Source organism: Seriola dumerili, unplaced genomic scaffold, assembly GCF_002260705.1.
Source record: "Seriola dumerili isolate Sdu_G_001 unplaced genomic scaffold, Sdu_1.0 BDQW01000003.1, whole genome shotgun sequence".
Taxonomy (NCBI): Eukaryota; Metazoa; Chordata; class Actinopteri; order Carangiformes; family Carangidae; genus Seriola; species Seriola dumerili.
Window position 1 is genome coordinate 4,410,945 of NW_019174258.1, and position 19,540 is coordinate 4,430,484.

At 39.6% G+C, this 19,540-nt stretch overlaps 2 protein-coding genes across 2 annotated transcripts; both read right to left on the reverse strand.

The window, feature by feature from the left end:
• Positions 1-145: 145 nt before the first annotated feature.
• Positions 146-9,694, reverse strand: LOC111219002 (ADP-dependent glucokinase-like). Its single transcript, XM_022741540.1, has 7 exons — positions 9,324-9,694; positions 7,350-7,509; positions 5,315-5,505; positions 4,983-5,079; positions 4,652-4,788; positions 3,601-3,737; positions 146-2,353 (listed from the first exon to the last, which is right to left on the reverse strand). The coding sequence occupies exons 1-7, from the start codon at positions 9,517-9,519 to the stop codon at positions 1,781-1,783; spliced, it is 1,491 nt and encodes a 496-aa protein (XP_022597261.1). The 5' UTR covers positions 9,520-9,694; the 3' UTR covers positions 146-1,780.
• A 791-nt stretch (positions 9,695-10,485) lies between these two features.
• LOC111219327 (cathepsin B-like) lies at positions 10,486-18,059 on the reverse strand. The gene is made up of 11 exons (XM_022741966.1): positions 17,952-18,059; positions 14,531-14,658; positions 14,355-14,440; positions 13,956-14,070; positions 13,545-13,660; positions 12,975-13,060; positions 12,735-12,881; positions 12,026-12,142; positions 11,686-11,814; positions 11,202-11,283; positions 10,486-11,070 (listed from the first exon to the last, which is right to left on the reverse strand). The coding sequence occupies exons 2-10, from the start codon at positions 14,651-14,653 to the stop codon at positions 11,210-11,212; spliced, it is 993 nt and encodes a 330-aa protein (XP_022597687.1). The 5' UTR covers positions 14,654-14,658; positions 17,952-18,059; the 3' UTR covers positions 10,486-11,070; positions 11,202-11,209.
• Between the last annotated feature and the right edge of the window lie 1,481 nt (positions 18,060-19,540).

Sequence of the window (19,540 nt, forward strand, 5' to 3'; positions counted from 1 at the left end):
TCAACAACAATTATTTAAAAAAAAAAAAAAAAAAAGGAATTAAGACGGTAATGACTTTGACATAATAGGGGGTGTGTGTAGTGATAGGGGCAATGGGCCTATCCAGGAGCAGACCACCAACTCATCTGGCAATAATCCTGCTACGAGTGAGATGAAGACTAAATATGGAAAATATAATTTCAGTGCGGTCCACTACTCCATTGATGGTGAGTAGCACCATGGCTTCAAGTCAAGCTTACAATGTCATGTTACTAACTTAGAAAAATCTAAAACACATGAGATTTGGTTCCACTGTGTACAGCCATATTGTGAACAGTAATGTTGTCTACACACACTGGTCATTTGGTCCTTAAAGAGCCATAAACAAACACAAGAAGAGGGGAAGAAACAAGGAAGCAATATGACAAATAATAGAAAACTGTGACAAAGAAACATGGGAAAGAGACAACAACAAGAAGAGCGGAAAAAGGGATGGTGAAACAGAAAGAGCGTGGAGGTAGAGAAGAAATTTTTGACATCATATCCAGCTACCAACAGTGGTCTCTTAACATAGCTTTTGCATTATTGCACTGCAAATGACTCACAGAGGAATGACAATCCTGGAGCAAATCAAACTCACCCAAACCAGCATTTTTCACATATATTGGGAAGAACAGGAGGTGATCACCTCACCAGCTTTCTACTTGAAGTCTTTCTTTGAGAATGAGACAGGAGAGGGAAGAGGCAGGACAGAACCTTCTCATTAAAATAGTTGATATGATCTTTTAAAACTGCCAGGCTGTTAACTTGTCAGCCTTAGGTTGGCTCCTCTGAAACTGCATTTGCTGCAAGGTAGGTGAGGGCAAAGGCTTGTGCAGTGGTGGGACCTGTCGATTTTAAGTAGGTGAAAACACCTAATAAACATGCTGCCAAGAAACCAAAGATTCAGCTGTTCCAGTAATTACACAACTCTGGATAAATCTGCTGCATAGTAGAGCCACAGGTTTAAATTATGCAAAGACAGTGTATCTTAGAGCAGAGGTTGTATAACCCTGCTGTCAGACCCTGCAAATACAGCAGACCGATGATGCATTCAAAGTCTTGATACACAATTTAAAAATAACATGCCACAATCTACCAGCATGGCTCTGTAAAAATGACTTTATCCAAACCTCATCCCTCTTCATCTCATCCTGACTGAAGGCCAAGTCTTGTAAGGTCAAGGAGAAAAAGAGGAAGACAGGTTATTAAAATCACCAGAGTCAGATGATGGGCTACAATGACTTGGAAAAGATGGTTGGTATGTGCCAAGGCGGTCCTAAAAATCAAATAAACTGTATACCTGAGGGCTTTGCACTCAGGCAAAGACACAACAAAATACATATTATTATATGTATAAGTCACAACACAATGCACACACTCACACACCACACTGAGCATTACCTGAAGAAAGTCTGGTTAAGATAGACTTTACTCAGTTTACAAAACTGTAATATTTGAGTTTTTCTTTATCTCTTTCAAAAATCAATACTGAGCCCATGTATTTAAAATATAGTGGGTTAACCTGATTAATAACCACTGTACCCGATCATCTGACTCCTATGAGTGATAACAATCAGTTTTCCTTATAGTCCACCTGGGCCATGAGCTGCAAGTGTGATAGCATTAGCCTGATACCTTTCAGTACCTGTGTTTGCCAAAACAGCTATTTTGCCATCACACTCAGATCAAGTTTCCAGAGTCACCTTGTTGCCAACATCTAGTTAGCATTACACACAAATAGGACATGTAGTCTCCTTGTCTAGATCTGCAGCACAAGGCCAGCAGCTGAGATGTTGTCCCCTCCACCTGCAGTTTGGTAAACCTCAGTGCACACCAGCACAGGTGCCACACAGATCTCATAATCCTCCTCATCCCAGCAGCTGACGGGCCTGGTCTCTTGCAAAGGGATACGCTGGCTGCCCTCCTGCCGGCTTACAGAGAATGAGTCATCCATGATGAGCCTCGCCTTGCTGGGGTCAATGTCATTAGAGCCACAAACATGGCGGTTAGCTGTGAGAGAGGCCTTGGCCGTGGCTGACATGGTGTTCTTCCACTGAGAGCCACGGGTCACGATCATGGCCTGAAAGGCCAGTGTGTGGACGTGGAGGCGAGTCAACGGCTTACCCTTAGCTTTAGAACTGTTTGTGTCACTTTCTACACTAGCATCATTTGCATCCTTGTAGCGCTGGTTCAGAATGCGATAGACCTCCCTCATTTGGTCGAGGACAGTAGCTACACGAGGGTTTGGGTCTGACAACACTGTGATGTTGGAGCCTTTCAGCAGGCTGAGCAGGTTGGGAAGCTCCTGTTCATTCATCCCCAAAGAGTCCGCCTGGGAAGCAGCAACAGAACGAGTGACTCAAAGAAAAGCCTTCATTGTGGCACATTCATTATATTCTGAAAAAAACTCTTAAATCAATAATAAAATCATAAAATAACACCAGCCTTATCCCTTAAATTATTTGTTCTGAATATGGGGCAAAATTGTGACACTTAGTACTAAAGAATTATTGTATTATTGAATTATTTAGTAGTTATTTGAATGGCCAAAATGTATTTGTCAATGTCCTCTTGTTTTGTTTTCTCACTTTTGTTCCCTCCATGTAAGGAAAAGGGGGATTCCATCAGTGATTATGTAACACAGCAAGACACTAAACATATGCTTATCAACATGTAAATTTAAAACATAAATAAAAATAAATAAACTACCATCTCTTTTGATCTTGCCCCAAAATAAACAAATTCTGTATATGACTGTGCTATTACACCAGACCCTTACACTGCCATCCTAGGTGGGGTCCATCACTCTTCATTTTTAAAACATTTGCAACAAAAGGCAATACAATGTATCACAGTCACTGCAAAGAGGAACATTTTAAGCCTCTGGAAAACTGAGGATGTGCCTTCTTTTAAGACTTGGCTAGCAGAGGTCACTAATTTGTTGCATCTGGAGAGGATTAGATATACGAACTGTCTTCGCTCTACAACCTTTGACAGAATGTGGCAACCACTTCTGTCTTATTTATCATGAGTGTAAAGCATTGTGTGTGTGCTCACAGTGTCTAAAGCATTTATGTAAGTGCATGTATGTCTGTGGATTCAGGTGTATACATGGTATGTTTGTACATGTACTCTTTATATGTATATGTACGCTTCTCTTGGTAATTGTAATATGCGTTCCAGGACATCAATTTTCTGGCTGGCTCTTTAAGAGCAGGGTCATTATCTATTTTTATTTTTATTTATTTTTTCTTTCCTTTTCTTTCTTAGTCTCCTGGAATGGTAGTTCCTTCTATTTGTAATACTTGTTTATAAAATTGAAAACTCAAACACAAACAAACAAACAAATAAATAAATTAAATAAAACAATGCAAATACAGGAAGGCAAATAGTTTCTGGGTCACGATGTTTCATACACAAATGTATTCAACTAAGCAAATCTAGTTTCAGACTTCCTGGTGTGACTGCCATTTATTTTTTTTTAATCTCTGTCTTTATGTAATCACTCTGGTCTCTTTGCATTCTGAGTAATATTTGTTAATTAAGGTGTTGAGTAATTATTAGCTCAGTCATACATACGTGTGGAATGACATAGTGAAGCAGGTCTTCCATTATACTCTCTTCTACGAAACTGGCCATTTCAAAATGAACACCAATCTGAGGAGATGAGGAGGACAGCAGGTCGGCCAGGCGAGAGAAGAGAGCGTCCCGTTCACCTGGAAAGATGAAAGGTATTCAGACAAAAGGGGGTGAAGTAATGTGGAAGTGAGTAAAGGGACAGAGGAGGTACAATATTAGAGAGGTAAGGATGCCAAAAACCAGAAAAGGTAGACAAATAAAAAAGTGAAGTAAGGGGGTTGGTGGTTGAGAAGTGATGAAATATGGAGAAATGAGATAGGAGGAAGAATGGTGGATTGACAAAGAGACAGAAAAAGACAACCATCAGATCAAATGAGGCACCACTGATTTGCAAACAGCCTGGTGCAGAATGGGAAGTTAGTTATGACCTTCCTGCCAGTGTGATACTGACTGTCAACCTGCCCTTTTCTTTGTTTCCTTCTTTCAGTTTCTGTCCTCATGAACAGCCATCACAAATACTTCAAATAGGATCAAAGTCAAGCCAAACCGACTTACGGCTTGACTGAAACTATGGTGGAGGCTGGTTGTCACTATCAATGTTACATAGCTGATGGCGCCAATGCAATGTGTCAACATAAGACAATTAGCACTTTTTCACCTTAACAATTTTGAGTATAAGTGTAATTATGGCCAAAATAAATATTCATATGAGCTAAATGTGCAGACTATTCTACAGTGAACAATGCTAATCTCAGTCACACTCTTTTTACTCTCTTACCCTCTTACTACATAAAACTCACAATTTACAAATAAAAAGACCTTTAAGTGCAACTCAGAATAGATGAGCCCCTTTAAGGTTAGGGTTAGTAAGTAATCACTAATAATCGTACCAAAGTTTAGCTTACATCAACTCACACTCCCAGATCTTCACAGCAAAGTCATGCAGGGTTAACTGAAAACCTATTTCACTTGTGCGACACAAAGCAGCAGACTCTAATATTACATTTTCCAAACAAGCAACAATTAAAGGTTGTCACCAGTTTCCTCTTACCTGACTGAAAGGGGAAGTTATCCATCATTTGCAGCCCACCAACCACTAGCAAATCTGGTTTGAAGTCTCCGAGTTTCTCAGCAAATTCCTCCATGGAGTCCAGGTAGGGGTTATGGTCATCACTGTGGATGATATATCTACAGAGCACAAACACAAGCAAGGCCAAACACAGTCAGCTTCAAATACCTTAGAGTCCTAAATTTATATGCACGCATGTACGCATGCACACACAGCAGTGAAAAAAGTAAAAAAAAAAAGAGACTCACATATACAGTTTACCTTTCTATGATCCCTAAAGATCCAACAAATAGCCACCAAAAGCTCAACATACCTGTTGGCTCTTCGTGACGTATAGTGCCCCCAGCTAGCTCCAGATGGATACTCTAGGATCAGATGAATGTCTGGCTCGTCTAGAATATTACCTGCCACTGCAAACACAGGGGTAGGTGGGGCACAGGTTGTGGAAGGGGAACAGAAGTGAGAAACAGAAAGTAGAGAGGGCAGAGAAGATGGGAAAAAATAAGAAAAAGAAACGGAGGCAGTGCAAAAGGAAAGGCAGAGGGGAATTCAGGGAAAAAGGAAAATGATCATGGGAACTAAATATGAGGAGACATATATCCTGGAAAGTAGTAAGGGTCTAACAGTGTGCATTTGTGTGTGTACCTGTGATGTGCTGGGACAGGACATCTGTAAAGTCGGGGCTGAAGCTTCCTCCTAGCAACACATCACATCCTTCAGTTGCCATACGACCAGCCATTACCGGAGCATTACCGCCTACTGACCATCTGTTCCCAGGTAGGTCACGGGAGGCCTCAACCAGCTCACTAAAGAGAGTGTCATTCAACATGAAACGCCTGCAACACAAAGAAATTAAAAAACGGTGAGATGATGTGAAAACAGAAACACCAGAACATGAAAGCAGCAACATTTCCTCTTCATTCTTTCATTGTGGTACTACTGACAGTTTATCATATTGTAACAGCACAGGTTTCCTTTATAACAGGAACCTCAGCTAAAAGCTGAAGATACTGACATGCCAGAGCTCGTTGGCAAAACACACACTTCAGCTATATCAAGAATAACAATGTTTAAGAGAAAAGTAAGAGGCAGAAAGAGAAGAACAAACATTTAAAAGAGATAGAAAGAAAGACTGTTTGGAAAGGAAAGGATAGGAGAAAGTCGAGAGCTAATGACACGAGAGGAGGCAGCAGAAAGATGTTTGGAAAGACATGATATAATGAGTTAATGCTTGTATGATGCCTGGCTTCGCTCAGGCTCTGTGTGGCACCCATTGCTGCAATGAGACTCCTGACAAAATATGTGAAAATTGGCCCCTTTCTGATAAAAGCTGAAATATTTCTGACTTCACAGTCTTGTCATTCTGAGTTCTGAAAGTGCAGCCAACAGATAGGAAAAAAAAAGGAGAAGCCAGTGTTGCGTTGTGTGCATGAAACCAATAAACATGCAGCCTACAAGAGACGGTTTTAGAAACATGTATGTATGCTACTTTAAGAGATTAGTCTGGTTAGTCAAACACTAGCATCCTGTAGATTAAGGTTATTTCCAGCACCTCTCTGGCACAAGTCACTAACAGCAATGGAAGAGAAACAGAAGGAAAAGCAACAGCACACTATGCAAAATAAAGACATTTTATTTTACTAGAAATAAAACTATTATACATGCGGTTTGACGTGGTCTGCATTTGGCAGACAAACCCATTCATCTCTTCTGTTACTTGCACATATCACTTAGCTGCTTAAGTTTTCTCTTTTTCTGGCTCAAGTGCTTCAAAATTATGGTCTCCGACTCAGTCTCAGTCTCAGACTTTGCTCATACAAGGTTGGTCGTCATCTTGTGGACATCAAGTGTTCATAATACAAAATTCCACAAGAAAACAAGCAAAACAGAGGCAAAAGAAATAACAATAAATGCTGAGAAAGACCTTGTTTCTGTTCATTCTTATTCACTGTTTCACAGATATGCCCTTGTATTTTCTGTTCATGATGATTTTGTAAGTCTGTTGCCTTTAGGTGTTAGTTCCAGCAAATGAACAAGGGCTCACAGGTGCCAGAACAGGAGCAGTCACCAGTAACAGAAAAGAGAAGGGAGATGAGTTCAACTGCATGAATACCTTGTGCTAAGAATGGCTGCAACTAACTGATAAACATCAACAAATGGACAATGACAGTAAGACACACACAAACACTGACTAAAGCGAGGATTTTAAAAAAATGTAGCTTTTACTTGGACAGTCTATTTTGTGTGAAAAAGATATGGACAAATGAAAGAAGAAAGAGCGAGCAGCTAGATTTATTTGTACGTATGCAAGTTACAAAGACCCAACACATTCATGATGGAATGCGAGTGTGTTTGTGAAACAGCATGTGAGAGAGAGAGGAACACAGTAGCCCGAGGGGCGCACCAACAGTTTCAAATTTGTTCTTTCGTGGTCTCAAGCCTCCCAAACTGATTATCTACTACAAACACCCTTGGCACACCATGCATATAAACAGTGGATCAGCCTTAACGCAGAGAAGACTCAAGTATTCAAATATGTTCAAGAGGACATTCTGTGAGCACATATACTGTATTTCTACTTCTGTGACTTTAGGGTTAACTACCTGAACTAGTCCACAAAAATGTAATGGCCAGCTCTTATTCACACACACACACGCACGTACACACACACATCACTTACTCTGCAGCTGCTCCTGGCGCAAAGAAGTAGGCAAAGCTCTGAGCCAACTGTTCAGCGTTTTCTATGTAGTCATGATGCAGGGGCTGGTCTGTGGGAGGGAGGCCAATCTTATTAAGCAATGACACCCCATCCACTATCAGGTCAACACAACCTCCAAAACCTGAGGATGAAGGAGTGGGACAGAGAGAAGAACACAAAGAGAAATAAATATGCAATAAAACCATGAGGGAGAAGAAAATGAGATAGCCTAAAAGGGAAAAGGGAACAAGGAGAAGACTGTGAATCACACAGGCATTTTCACACTCTAGCAACAGTACAATTATAGTTTCAGCTGTTTCATCTTTTTCATAGCTTTCAGCTACAAACATTATCTATCATGTGTGAACAAAGGCCAACATGAATAGTAACAACCCCTGATAACGCACTTGTGATGGCAACCTACTAGAGAAGCCAAAACGCAAAAGGTTTGAGTAGATCTCACACTGGAATTTGTTTTGACTAAGTTTGACTTCTGGTCTGATTTCAAGCTGCTTAATTGCTTTTCTTTGCTCTTAACCAACAATCTATGAGTTTTCCTGACAATTTGCTGTATATAAAAGTTAAAAGTACCTGTACATATTTGTTATCATGTGGTCAGCACAAGTGGTGGATTTTATTGTGCTTTTTGTTGTGTCAACAGGACAGTACTTGGCATTGTGTTGTACTGATTAACCCTAATTCACTACCTGTCTACCTGTCACATCTAACAGCAACACAAAAGGGTTAGATGAAAATATCTGTCATATTATGTGACTCGGCTGACATATGATGTTATTATATCTAATTCTCAATGACCACTATGTAACAGATCTGATTTTGTGGTTGGGCCTGGTGTTGAACTGGGTAAAGGTTGGACAGATATGGTGATCACTTCTGTTGTGTGTTTGTACCAAGGTTCAAAGGACAATATTTTAGGTTAAGGGTGTGACAGACAAGACAGAATGGTCACACTATTTACTATGTTTGCTGAAACCTGAGGCAGATTGTCTTCAGGTGAGGAATTCCACCCTTTAATACGGCAATGGCTTAGTACCCACTGTTAACAGTGGAAGAAGGGGCTCAGTAATAGCAAGTCATGTTCACTTGTGGCACAGACCACTTCTTGGCACCACTCACAGTATTAACAGGCATTTGTTTTAAGGTGTGGGTACAAGAACATGGAGCTGTTAACTTACTGTCAACATTGGAAAGCCATAACCAGGAGCTGAAATCAACATTTGTATTGTTTTTAACCACAGCAAGTACCCCCAAATTTACCATCTGCTTTCACTATTTAATCTTTATACTAGTTAGTAATAGATGTCACAACTAGGGTACCATCTACACTAGAGACATAAGGCAGACATTAGTTACTATGGTTAAATTCACACAGGTTCGTGGTACAAATATTGTCACCACCTTGCCCACATTTCCAAGCACTTTTTGTCCCTTAACATTTCAAACACGCTGAGTCGATTTGTTTGAGGATGTCTTCTCACAACAAACTGGGCTCCGCTGGTCAGACAAGGTGCTAATCTAGATTGAAATCTGGTGACTGTGCAGATCATTCATGCTCACGCCCCTTTAATCTCCCCTTCTTCTCCTTCATCAATAATATTTTGTGCACCAATCAAGGGGCAAACCAAGCCAGTTATTCTCAGCTCACTAAAAATAAAGGTTTCCCTGCACCTTTTCTAACTTTTAATAGCCTACTTAAGTTTTAGGTTAACGTTGCAATATTCACGTTAAGATGATTCAAAATGTGCAGGGTTATCAATCAACTTTTAATTTTCTATTTTGTTGGAGAGTTGGAGCAATGGCTGAAGTTAAAAATTTACTAACTTCAACAGCAGCATGTTTTTCATTTCGAGATAAATCAATAATAAAATCCAGAGTCTCCATGAGCCCCTGAAATCAGATTTGGCTAGCTAACGTTAGCTAGCCCCCAACACTTACCAACGGCCACTTTCGGTCTGACGACGTTGCTCATCCCGACTTTCTGTTCAGCCCGGAGAAGAGAGGACAGGACCGTGTCCAACCGGTCGTCCAGGTCTTCATTCTGGGGTGACCGGAACCAGAGGGCCAAAATAACCACAAACAGGGACACAACAGGCCCATATTTCATCCACGAAACACTGCCTCCCCCCTCCATCGCTCGCTCGCTGACTGGCTACAGTGGCTCACACTGGGTGTAGTGAACAAGCACTTTCCACCAGCGCCACTGAGCGTAGGGATCTGTTTGTTTTTGGAACCAGAGTGTCCCGGATGTGTCTCAACTGGACGGATCCTGGGCGGAAATCTGCTTTTCAGCTATTCATTCAAAACACCACCATTGTGTGTCTGTAAACAACTACTGTCTATATCTTTTAGCAAAGAAGATTTCTTTCACCGTTTTATTTTTTCGCGAAGCACCGCTGTCCCGCTTGTCTGATTGGTGGACGCTGGTGTACGAAGCTAACTATTTTTTATATATTTTTTTAAAATACTACGAAGGGGGAGTGTTTTTTTTTTTTTTTTTTTGCTGACAAGGCGGAAGTGACAGAGCTGAGAGCAGTCATTCTAATCTTGTACTTTTCTCGGGTATTTCCATTACCTGCTACTTTATACTTCTCCACTAAAATATGTATTGCTACTTTTACTGCAACAAAGAATCTGAGTACTCCCATTCACCACTGCAGTTCACCAACAATTTGGTAACTTTGCTTTACAATGATTGTGACAAACATTCATTCATTCAAAAAAATACCTACCTCTATAAATCTGAGTCTCCATGAGTCTTTTTTGTCCAATTTGGATTAAAAGTTTAGGCGCAGCAGAAACGATTATCAACTACTACCATAATAGTTTTGACTCACATGGACTTAATCCATTCATCTATCACAGCTTGACTCACATTTTCTTGGTCAGTCAGTCCCTTCACGCTTGAGAAGCATCACCTCAGTCAGATAAAATGCTAATTGATTTAAAATGCTAGCATGCATATTCAAGAATAATAACACCATGGGAACGAAAGAATGATTTATTTAATTCCAAACATAACAGTAATGTGCCAATATTTTTACCATTGATAGTCAGACAATTAAGACAGTCATTTCCAACCATATTTCTTTAATAAAAAAAAGAAATTGACATTTCATTTTATTTTTGACATTAAAATTTAAAAACACTAACAGGCACCAGTTACAAGGAGTACATCGTGACATTTTGGAGTGGCGGTGGCACCAATATAAAAATGGCAGTCAATATGGAAGCTGTGATTATTAAAAAAAAAAAAAAAAGCACACATATACATACACACAACACAGGGACAAATTCAATCAGTCCTGCAACAGTCTGCTTCAAATCACCTGAGATGAAATTAAATGCACATGCATGTCTTAAACATTTTCTCCCTGTACAACTTTTGATTGACCTTGCTTTAAGAAGTGAAGGAACATGATCTTAAGACAGTTCAGTCACAAACTTCTATTCTATTCTATTCACCTTCTATTCATCAACAGTAATTTGTGTTCAGGCACATAGTTGCTGTCATACCCCATCTGCTAATCCACCTACAGTAAGTGAACGGTGCTCTTGAGTTTTTTCAGTCTGCTGTAGAAAGAAAACGTGGTTGTGTGCAGGGCGATCAGTGGGTTTTAAATATAACTACTTAAAGCAGGAGTGTGTCGCCCTCTAGTGATTATGTGCCACTACTGCTACAAACCTGCAAGAAAAACAGTAAGGCACAGACTCAGTCAACATTCATAGTATAAAACATTTGTTGAGAATTTCATAAAAACGGGTTTTATTTGAGACCATTACTTTATATTTCCATTATGTCTATTGTTGTCCTACCTTAGGTTTTACTTGGGAATGCCTGCCACAATCTCAGACTCAATACCACAGTGATCTGATCCACGCAGGATTTTAAAATATCCTGAAGACCAGAGACAAGAAAGAGAATACAACAACAGTTAAATTAGCTCAGTTTTAGCTAATGATACACTGAATAGAATAGATTTGACCTAACACCAACAATTGTGTGTTTGTAAGTACAAAATATCATCATGTCCTGAGTGTGTAAACAGAATGGTATGTGCATTTGTGTTTCATATACAGAACAGCTGCTGAGCATCTACACATGACAGAGCTGTTGATTTACTGGTATGGAGTCATTTGAAGCTGCAGTTTGTGTATTAGACTGCATTATACGTCAGTGTTTCTAATATTCCATTCCCTGCGTGCATGTAAGGCTGATTATCATTGTGTAAATGTTAGTTAAAAAGAAGAAGAAAAAAAAAAAGAAAAAAAAGAAAAAGTAAACCATGTCACTGCTCACCGTTATCACCCCAGTCAGTGTTCCAGGAGTTGGCACAGAGCCAGTAGGGAGTGCCACCCTCCTCCCCCCATCCCAGGACCTTGATGGCATGGCCACCCACAGCAGACCCAGACACATGCTGATACACACCTGGAGACAAGAGGAAAAAAAAAATGGATGGGGTGGTCAGCAAGTTTGAGCTCAAGTGGGAGAAAAATGTCTAAAGAAACATTTTACAAAATCACTGAGGAAAATCTGCAATCAGCATTTTCCCTTTGCTTTACAAGTTGTGAATATACAAGTACTTAGACAAATGCAGTATAAATGCACATAATACTGGCAATGGTGCATGTGTTCTTACCGGACTTGTAGAGCAAAAAGTCTTCATAGACAGTAAATGCTCCCTCCACTGGGCCATTCTTAAAAATCTCAGACTGAATCTGCTCCTCATCTGCCTCTACGCTGTAAGATGTTTTACCTGCAACAGACTTAGAGTTAGGATCCTGTGCTGCACCTGTGCGTGCGTGCACACCATCGTTAGGGTTAGGCTGATGTTAGAACATAAACAGTTTCTTGTTATCAGATATCTAATGATAACTATGCATTTGCGAGCCAGTCAGTGTAGAGGAATGCCAGTTAGTGAAAGGTTTACTGATAAATTTATTATAATAATAAATAAATGTATCATCATCTTCTAATACAATGGCTGAATCAACTGAATTTCTAATGAACTATTTATGTGTATATAGTTGGGTCCAAAGTGGTCTTACACTCTACTGTATGTGCACTATGGTCTCTCACATATTTCAAGATGATAAATCATACTTTACCAGAGTCTGTTTACTATTCATATAAATGCCATTTTATTTTTCTTTATGCATTTATCAATATGGACTTAAAGCAAAAGTGAATCAAAATCACAGCATTCTAACCAACTTATAATAATGAGGAATATCCTTTCCTGAAACAAAAAAAGCGCAGGGCAAGAACAAAATACAGTTCAAATGTTAGATTTCATTTCTCCTTTTATCAAGTAATCAAAATGTTTTCCATCTGCCTGCCTTTCTTACCATAATGCTTGTCCTGTTTGTAGCTGGGTGTGTATCCAGCTTCACACTGGTAGATGCACTGAGGTGTGTCTCCACCCTCTCCAGTACAAGGAGGTCTGCTACCATTTACATGGTGCTCACAGGGGGCGATGGTGTAGGGCCGGCAACCTGTTGGCCCATAGATGGAGTCATTGTCAATTGTAGATGCCACACATACATGTGTTTACACCACTATAGAAGTCTCACAGGTACAAAACTCACCAATGTGGGAGTTATAGAGACCTCCAGAGACCAGTCCCTCTTGGGTCCAGAAGTCCCAGGCAGATGAGGGGTAGCCACCATTACATCTAAAAAGAGAGAAAAACATGAATACACCTCCACTTACAACCAATAAGCACTCCATGCTACTTCCAAATGTATAAATATTAGGGACGCACCAATTTTCCTCTCCCAGTACATACTGTTACTGCACTGAGACAAAGTACTCAATTCATTAACAGTGCTCACTTTTCCCCAAATGTAAAATCTGTATACTTCATTGTATGGAACTCACTGGAATCATTTTTATTTAACAATACATTGAGCCTAGGGACTGCTGTGATCCCCTGTGAATTAATGACTAAAAGTGAATTTTATAATTACACTGACAAGACATTTCATGTGAATCACTTTGTGGCTTGGGTATCAGCCATGACATAACATGACATGCCTTCCATCTTCACCTGATATGAAGATGGAAGTCTGACTGGGAAGCTTGTGTTGAACCAATTCATTCTTTCCTCACATTTGAACACAACAAAGCAATGAAACTTCTCACATTCTGTCCCTTACCCCATGCCACAGGTTTCACAGCAGGTCAGCAAGTCCTCAGAGGAGATCTCCACATTGACCTTGCCATTGCTGTGGATACACACACGGTCGGAGATAGCCTCTGCAGCGCCAAACGCCTGTGGGGAGAAGAACCAAGACATGCCACAAACACAAAAACAAACCATTAAAAACAGGGAAACAGTCTGGATGTGATTAAATGACAATAAGTAAGGTTACACTGAATAGTAGGATAAAATTTAGAGTACATATTTACACAGCAAGAAATATTGGTAACCCCAACACTTTATTTTTGTTTTTGTTCATTTGAAGATTTAAGTATATAGCATGTCATGTGCCACTCAGATTGCAAAGCCCTTCGAGGCCCAGTTACATATGGTCATATCTTTTGAGCACTGAGCCCCCCCCCCTCACCCAGCAGGATCCACAGGAGCCCTGGTCTCTGATCTCCCTCAGAGTGGGACAGTTGGGCCACTGCACTCTGGAGTCAAATTCTTTAGGTAGTTTCAGGTCTCCAGCATACTGAACCCTGCAGAGCAAAACAGCATTGTAGAGTCAAGTATTACTGTTACTACAGTAAAACATACAATTATAATGTAAGCAGATTTGACTTAGGTGACTATACAGAGTCCTGCTCAGTGCCACTGAAGCCACCACTTCTTTATGTACAGACAAATGTACATGGTGCGCATATTAGGGGATGTACAACACAACAAATACTCTGACTAATATGTGAGTGTAATGCAATACTAAACTGACGTCAATCTCTTATATTTCACACCCAGCAACAGACTGTGTTTACATGAGACTTACATGATTGGCAGTTTAGGTCCCTTCAGCATCGTACCACACAGAGTCCGGACATAACTGTAGTCAACATTATGGAAGTTGTGACCAGCCTGCAGGAGAGAAGGGAGATTTAGTCAAATAGAATTGCTTATATCCACTGAGAGAAGTCTGAGGTAAGAAAAAAAGAAAAACAAACTCACCTTCCATGTAGTGTTAACCTTATTGATGTAGTTTACCATCTCATTGGACAGTGGATGCAGACGGGGTTTGGCCAGGCTCATCGAGAAGCTGGCAGCCAGTAGCAGTAAGGCTGCATGCCACATTTTGCCTGAAAAAAAACACGAAATGAAGGACACATGAGTAAATTGGTTATTCATTACACTAGGTCTGAGCTATAGAGTCAAATCACAACATCTGACCATAAATGACCAACTTCCTCTTCTAACCAACACAGCCTCCATTTCTATTCCCGGCAAAATCAGCATTTTCATTTCCCTCAACTTTCAGGCATGAACGATGAAGGGAGACAAGACAAAGTGCAGTACTTAACCCCAAAAGACAGTAAATATAACAGTCTAGGGTGGACGACAGATTGAAAATACTGGGGGAAAAAAAACCAAAAAAAAAAACAAACTGCTATATGAGCAGGAAATGGGGAAGTTAAGGAAACCTCAAAACAAAAACTCAGCTGTGTAGAAAAACTTCACATTTGTAGCCCATACACGCATGAGAAAATGTAATGTTATGCTTTAACACAAGTTTTTCCCCACTTACATACCCTCCTAAAACCAGTCTACAAAAAAAGTTCTTTCACAGCCGACTAGACCGCATCACTGCGGTTGCATCTACAAGTGGAACATGTGTACACACAGCTGAAAAAACCTCCTCCTCAGTCACACTAGTCAGAGTCCTTTCCAGTGGTTAAACAGACTGCGTCAGCACACGTACAATAAACAGTCCACTGATTTGGACTAATTCATTAGATTTAAATCTACACACAAGAAATTGATTTGATTTTAAGAGACTTTCAATATGCAGTGCATTTCGTTTGTACAAGTGTTGTTCACTTAACTGTAACTAGGCTGTGTTTCAGTTACTGCTTAAGAAAAGGCAGAAGAAGAAAAATATATCCTCGTGCTGCAGAAATCAGCAACAATGCAATAGATAATATGGACCATATTATAGAGGTGAGATGCACTAGTGAGAGCTGAGATCAGTTCCATTAGACATCATACTGTAGCCTATTAAACTGAAGGCAGGGCTGTTCTCAGGATAAGCAGGATGCTCCAAGTCCAGAAAAATCAATACCAGTGCAGACACTGTGCTTCTTTATAAATACAATGGGAAGAACTAACATGTAGCTTCAAACCCTGACACCCATGATAAAAAAAGGACAACAGATGATGATGATGTATCTTTTCTGGAGGCATGAACAGCAGGAGTGAATAAAAGCCTTGTGTCAGAAAGAGACACATGTTGACTTTTTCAGCACGCAGTTATTCTGAGAATTAGCCAAAAATCTGCTGACAACCACAACTAAATTTGAATCCAAACACAATTTTACATGGACTTATTTAGGAACTTAACAGACTTATTGACCCTCTGTGCATATTTTGTTATACTGCCATGGAGCTATCCTCAAGAACAAGAGCCAGTCTTGTTAGGGACCTGTAATATCTGCACACCTGTCTGGACAGGTCCTGTTTCTATTATGAAAAAAGCAGAAGAGAATCCAATGAAAACACCTCAGGTGTGTCAGAGAGAAAAAAACTCTAGTGAAACTGGTTTGATACCATATGACTGAGGCTGATGAAATTTCATGAGAAAAAAAAAAAAAAAAAAAATACACAGAGGGAAGTAAAAGAAAAGAAAATTGCACTTTACAAAAAGACATCTGCTCTCTGAAGTCACGCTGAAGTACGACTTGCCAAGCTGGAATCACCCTCCATCATTTCTCCAAAATCTAAACCAGGCTCTTGTACGTGCTCAACTTTCTTTAACACCACACGCAGGTCATCATATATCATAATTTGTGTAATGTAAGAAAATGGTCAGTTTTGAATTTCTTCGCTGGGTATTGGAAGTTTATCTGCAACCACTAGGTTATGGTTACAGGGTGGTTTGTAGACAGATTTCAATGGGTCCTCCAGCTGTACCATGGACAAACTCATACAAACAAACAAAAAGTATGAAAGACAACAAGGTTTTCTTTGGTCAGGTTTTAAGGAAGTGGTTAAACCAAAAACACCCTTGTAGCTGAAACAATGATTTGGGGAAGTCACCATGTGCCTGCTGATCTGCAGCGCTGGCTGTCCTCAAGAAATCAGTCTCATGTCAATTACTTTCAACACAGCTGTCATACAAAGACTCACACAGCCAAATTAACTCGCTGAGTCATAGTGGAGGGCTGTGAGGCCTTTTGTGGCAGTATTGACAATTGACAATGAATAAATTATTATTTATTTCTTAACATTTCTAAATACCTTCAAGGGGCCAAGGGCTTGTGCAAGTTCTTCTGTGTGGGAGGTTTCCGATCAAGTCTGAAATGGATGAGTCACCACCAAATCCACAGAGAGTCAAGTCCCTGAACAACTACTTTATAAGCAGAAAAGTAGAACCAATGATCCTGTTGGCTGTCAAAGAGTTGACTACTGCAATTTTTTGAAATATTGTGCTCAACTACTTATTCTTTCCTTTTTTAACAACTACACACTAAACATGACACCCGAAGTTTCTGATGTCAAAACTAAAGGAATCATGTTTTTAAAAAAAGTCTGATAAATCTCTAATAGTACTCCATCAACCTGTCTGGTTTGCTTTCCGTCATGTGATTGATAAAATGCATTTCCTCCTTCCTTGTCACAGAGCTGAGGGGAAGGGGAATGCAGCCAGATTTACTGAGTCATTAAAAAAAGGCCAAAGTCTGTTTTCTATCTACTTGCAAGTGTGAAAACTTTTGTAGTTTTCACTGTTATAGCTCGGTATATAGTCATATGATTTACATACCAACTACTTTCAGTTCGTTCAGGTTGACTTCCCCTCTGCTTTATCCCAGACATGTTTATAAGTAAGAACACAAAGTCTCAGTCCTTCTCTTTTGTCTGGTTAAAACAGAGGACGGAATGGCTGCCTTTGCTTTCACTTTCCATTTCCTTGCCTCTTCAGTATTATGTTCCATATTAATTTTTTACTTTTGATATTAAGTCATCGCCCTCATTTGAATCAGATTTCATTGATCATTGTTTGATGTGCCATAATCATGAATAAATAAGACACACGTGTGTTTGGACAACTTAGCAGCTCCACCTGTTCCAACGCTCATCACCTTTGACCGTGAAGCTAAAATGGGGTCAGGCGGTCACAAACAATCACAAAAACAAGTAACTGCTACGATGAAACTGCTCCTTCTTGCCAAATAAATCGTTGTCAAACAAAACATATATTAATTGCACACATTTAACGTATTGTGTCTGCTGGCTTATATAAACTACGCTTAGCTAACTGCTAACTCACTGTGTAAACAATCAGTAACTGTAATAACGTCTGATAACAGGAGCCTCACAAACAGACGCCGCTTAAACGTGGAGAAACACACCAACAACTACTGCTAAAGTCTCTTACCGGTAGCTTATTTATCAGCTGTTGAAGTGAACTTGATCAGATCTTCTCCTCTGTGTTTAACGGTGGGCCACTGAACAACAAAGTGTATGAGTGTGAGACGGTCCTATTTATCCCAGAAACCACGTGAGACAGTCACATGAAGGCAGCTCATGTGATCGGTGGCGACACCAAACCATCATCACCACCTTTCCGTTTTTTACCCCGGGCTGTGGGTGTCTTCGTTCCCTTAACAGAACAATGGATCTGGATATAACCAGATCCAAGTCACAATTAAACGCGGTATGGGATACTTTAGACAGTTTGGTGCAGCGGGACACAGTGGATCTAAACTATTTCAATCTGACCGCTGGATGGTGCTGAAGCTCACCCTCACCACTTAATCCTCAAATCTTTGATCTTTAGTTTCTATGTAAATTTCGCACCCCAGGCCTCAGGTGGCCCAGGTATGCTCATTCTGCAATCCATCCATCCCAACAGTGATCCCAAGTCCACAAATCTGGGTAATCTGCACATCTGTTGCTCACTGCCATTTTACTAACAATTGCTATTGTCTGTCTAAAGTACTTCATATTTTGTTTTTTGTTATAGATCTAAGTAAGACATTTGCTAAAAAGCTACTCTAATTATATTTTTTACTTATTAAAAATCAAGACAATAAATTTCCTGTCTTCTGACATAAAGTTGACAGTTATACCCTGTTAGTCTGCTGTAACCAGATAGATGCTGATATGTTATTCTATTAAAAGCATCCTTTCAAAGAACTCAGTGTTTTCTTGTTTTACATTAATAGGCCAAAACACACTATATTTTGACTCAATCCTCTCAGTGACATGTAGCATAATGCTTACTAATGAGTGCACAGCAGTGTGTGTATTTTGATATTTGACTACTTTTAGCTTATTTGTGACTTTCATTTCTTTTTTTATTCTTTTGAGAAGTATCTTATGATTTTGAACTGATGAAGACAAGCCTTTGTGGGTGTCCTGCTGTATTGTGACATGGATCACTGACCACAGAGAATATGCTGATTGTCCTGCTGCTTTCTCTTCCTTATGATACTGTCACCTGACTTTCAAAATGATGAAATGGGAAAAATACTGTAAGCACAGCACATGCACTTTAATCATTATTTTACCAAGCATGTTGCGTAAAAGAGCAGATCCTCATTTTAAAGTACAGAGTTATTGACCAAAACTAATTCCTTATTTAACCAGTAACCAAGGTCACGCTCTTGTTTCAACTGATTTAATCATCTTATTAGAGATCATTTATAAACACATACTACAGTAAACAACAGCCTGGGGTTGAGTTACAGTGTACTGAATAGTTGACCATACAGCTTCAAAACTCTACTCTGCTGCAGTAATACATCTTCTTAATTCTCATTACTTCTCACTTTGTTTATGTTTTTTCAATTTTATAGTTATTTAATAATGTATTATTACTAATTCCACATATAGTTGTAAATGTTTTAGCCTTTTACTGTTTCAGCTTTATGAATAAGTGTTTTTTCTCTCTTCTCCTTTTTATTGAGTGTGTTTATTTACCTACTGCATATACAAGTGCTTTTGCATGTACAAATAGAAAGA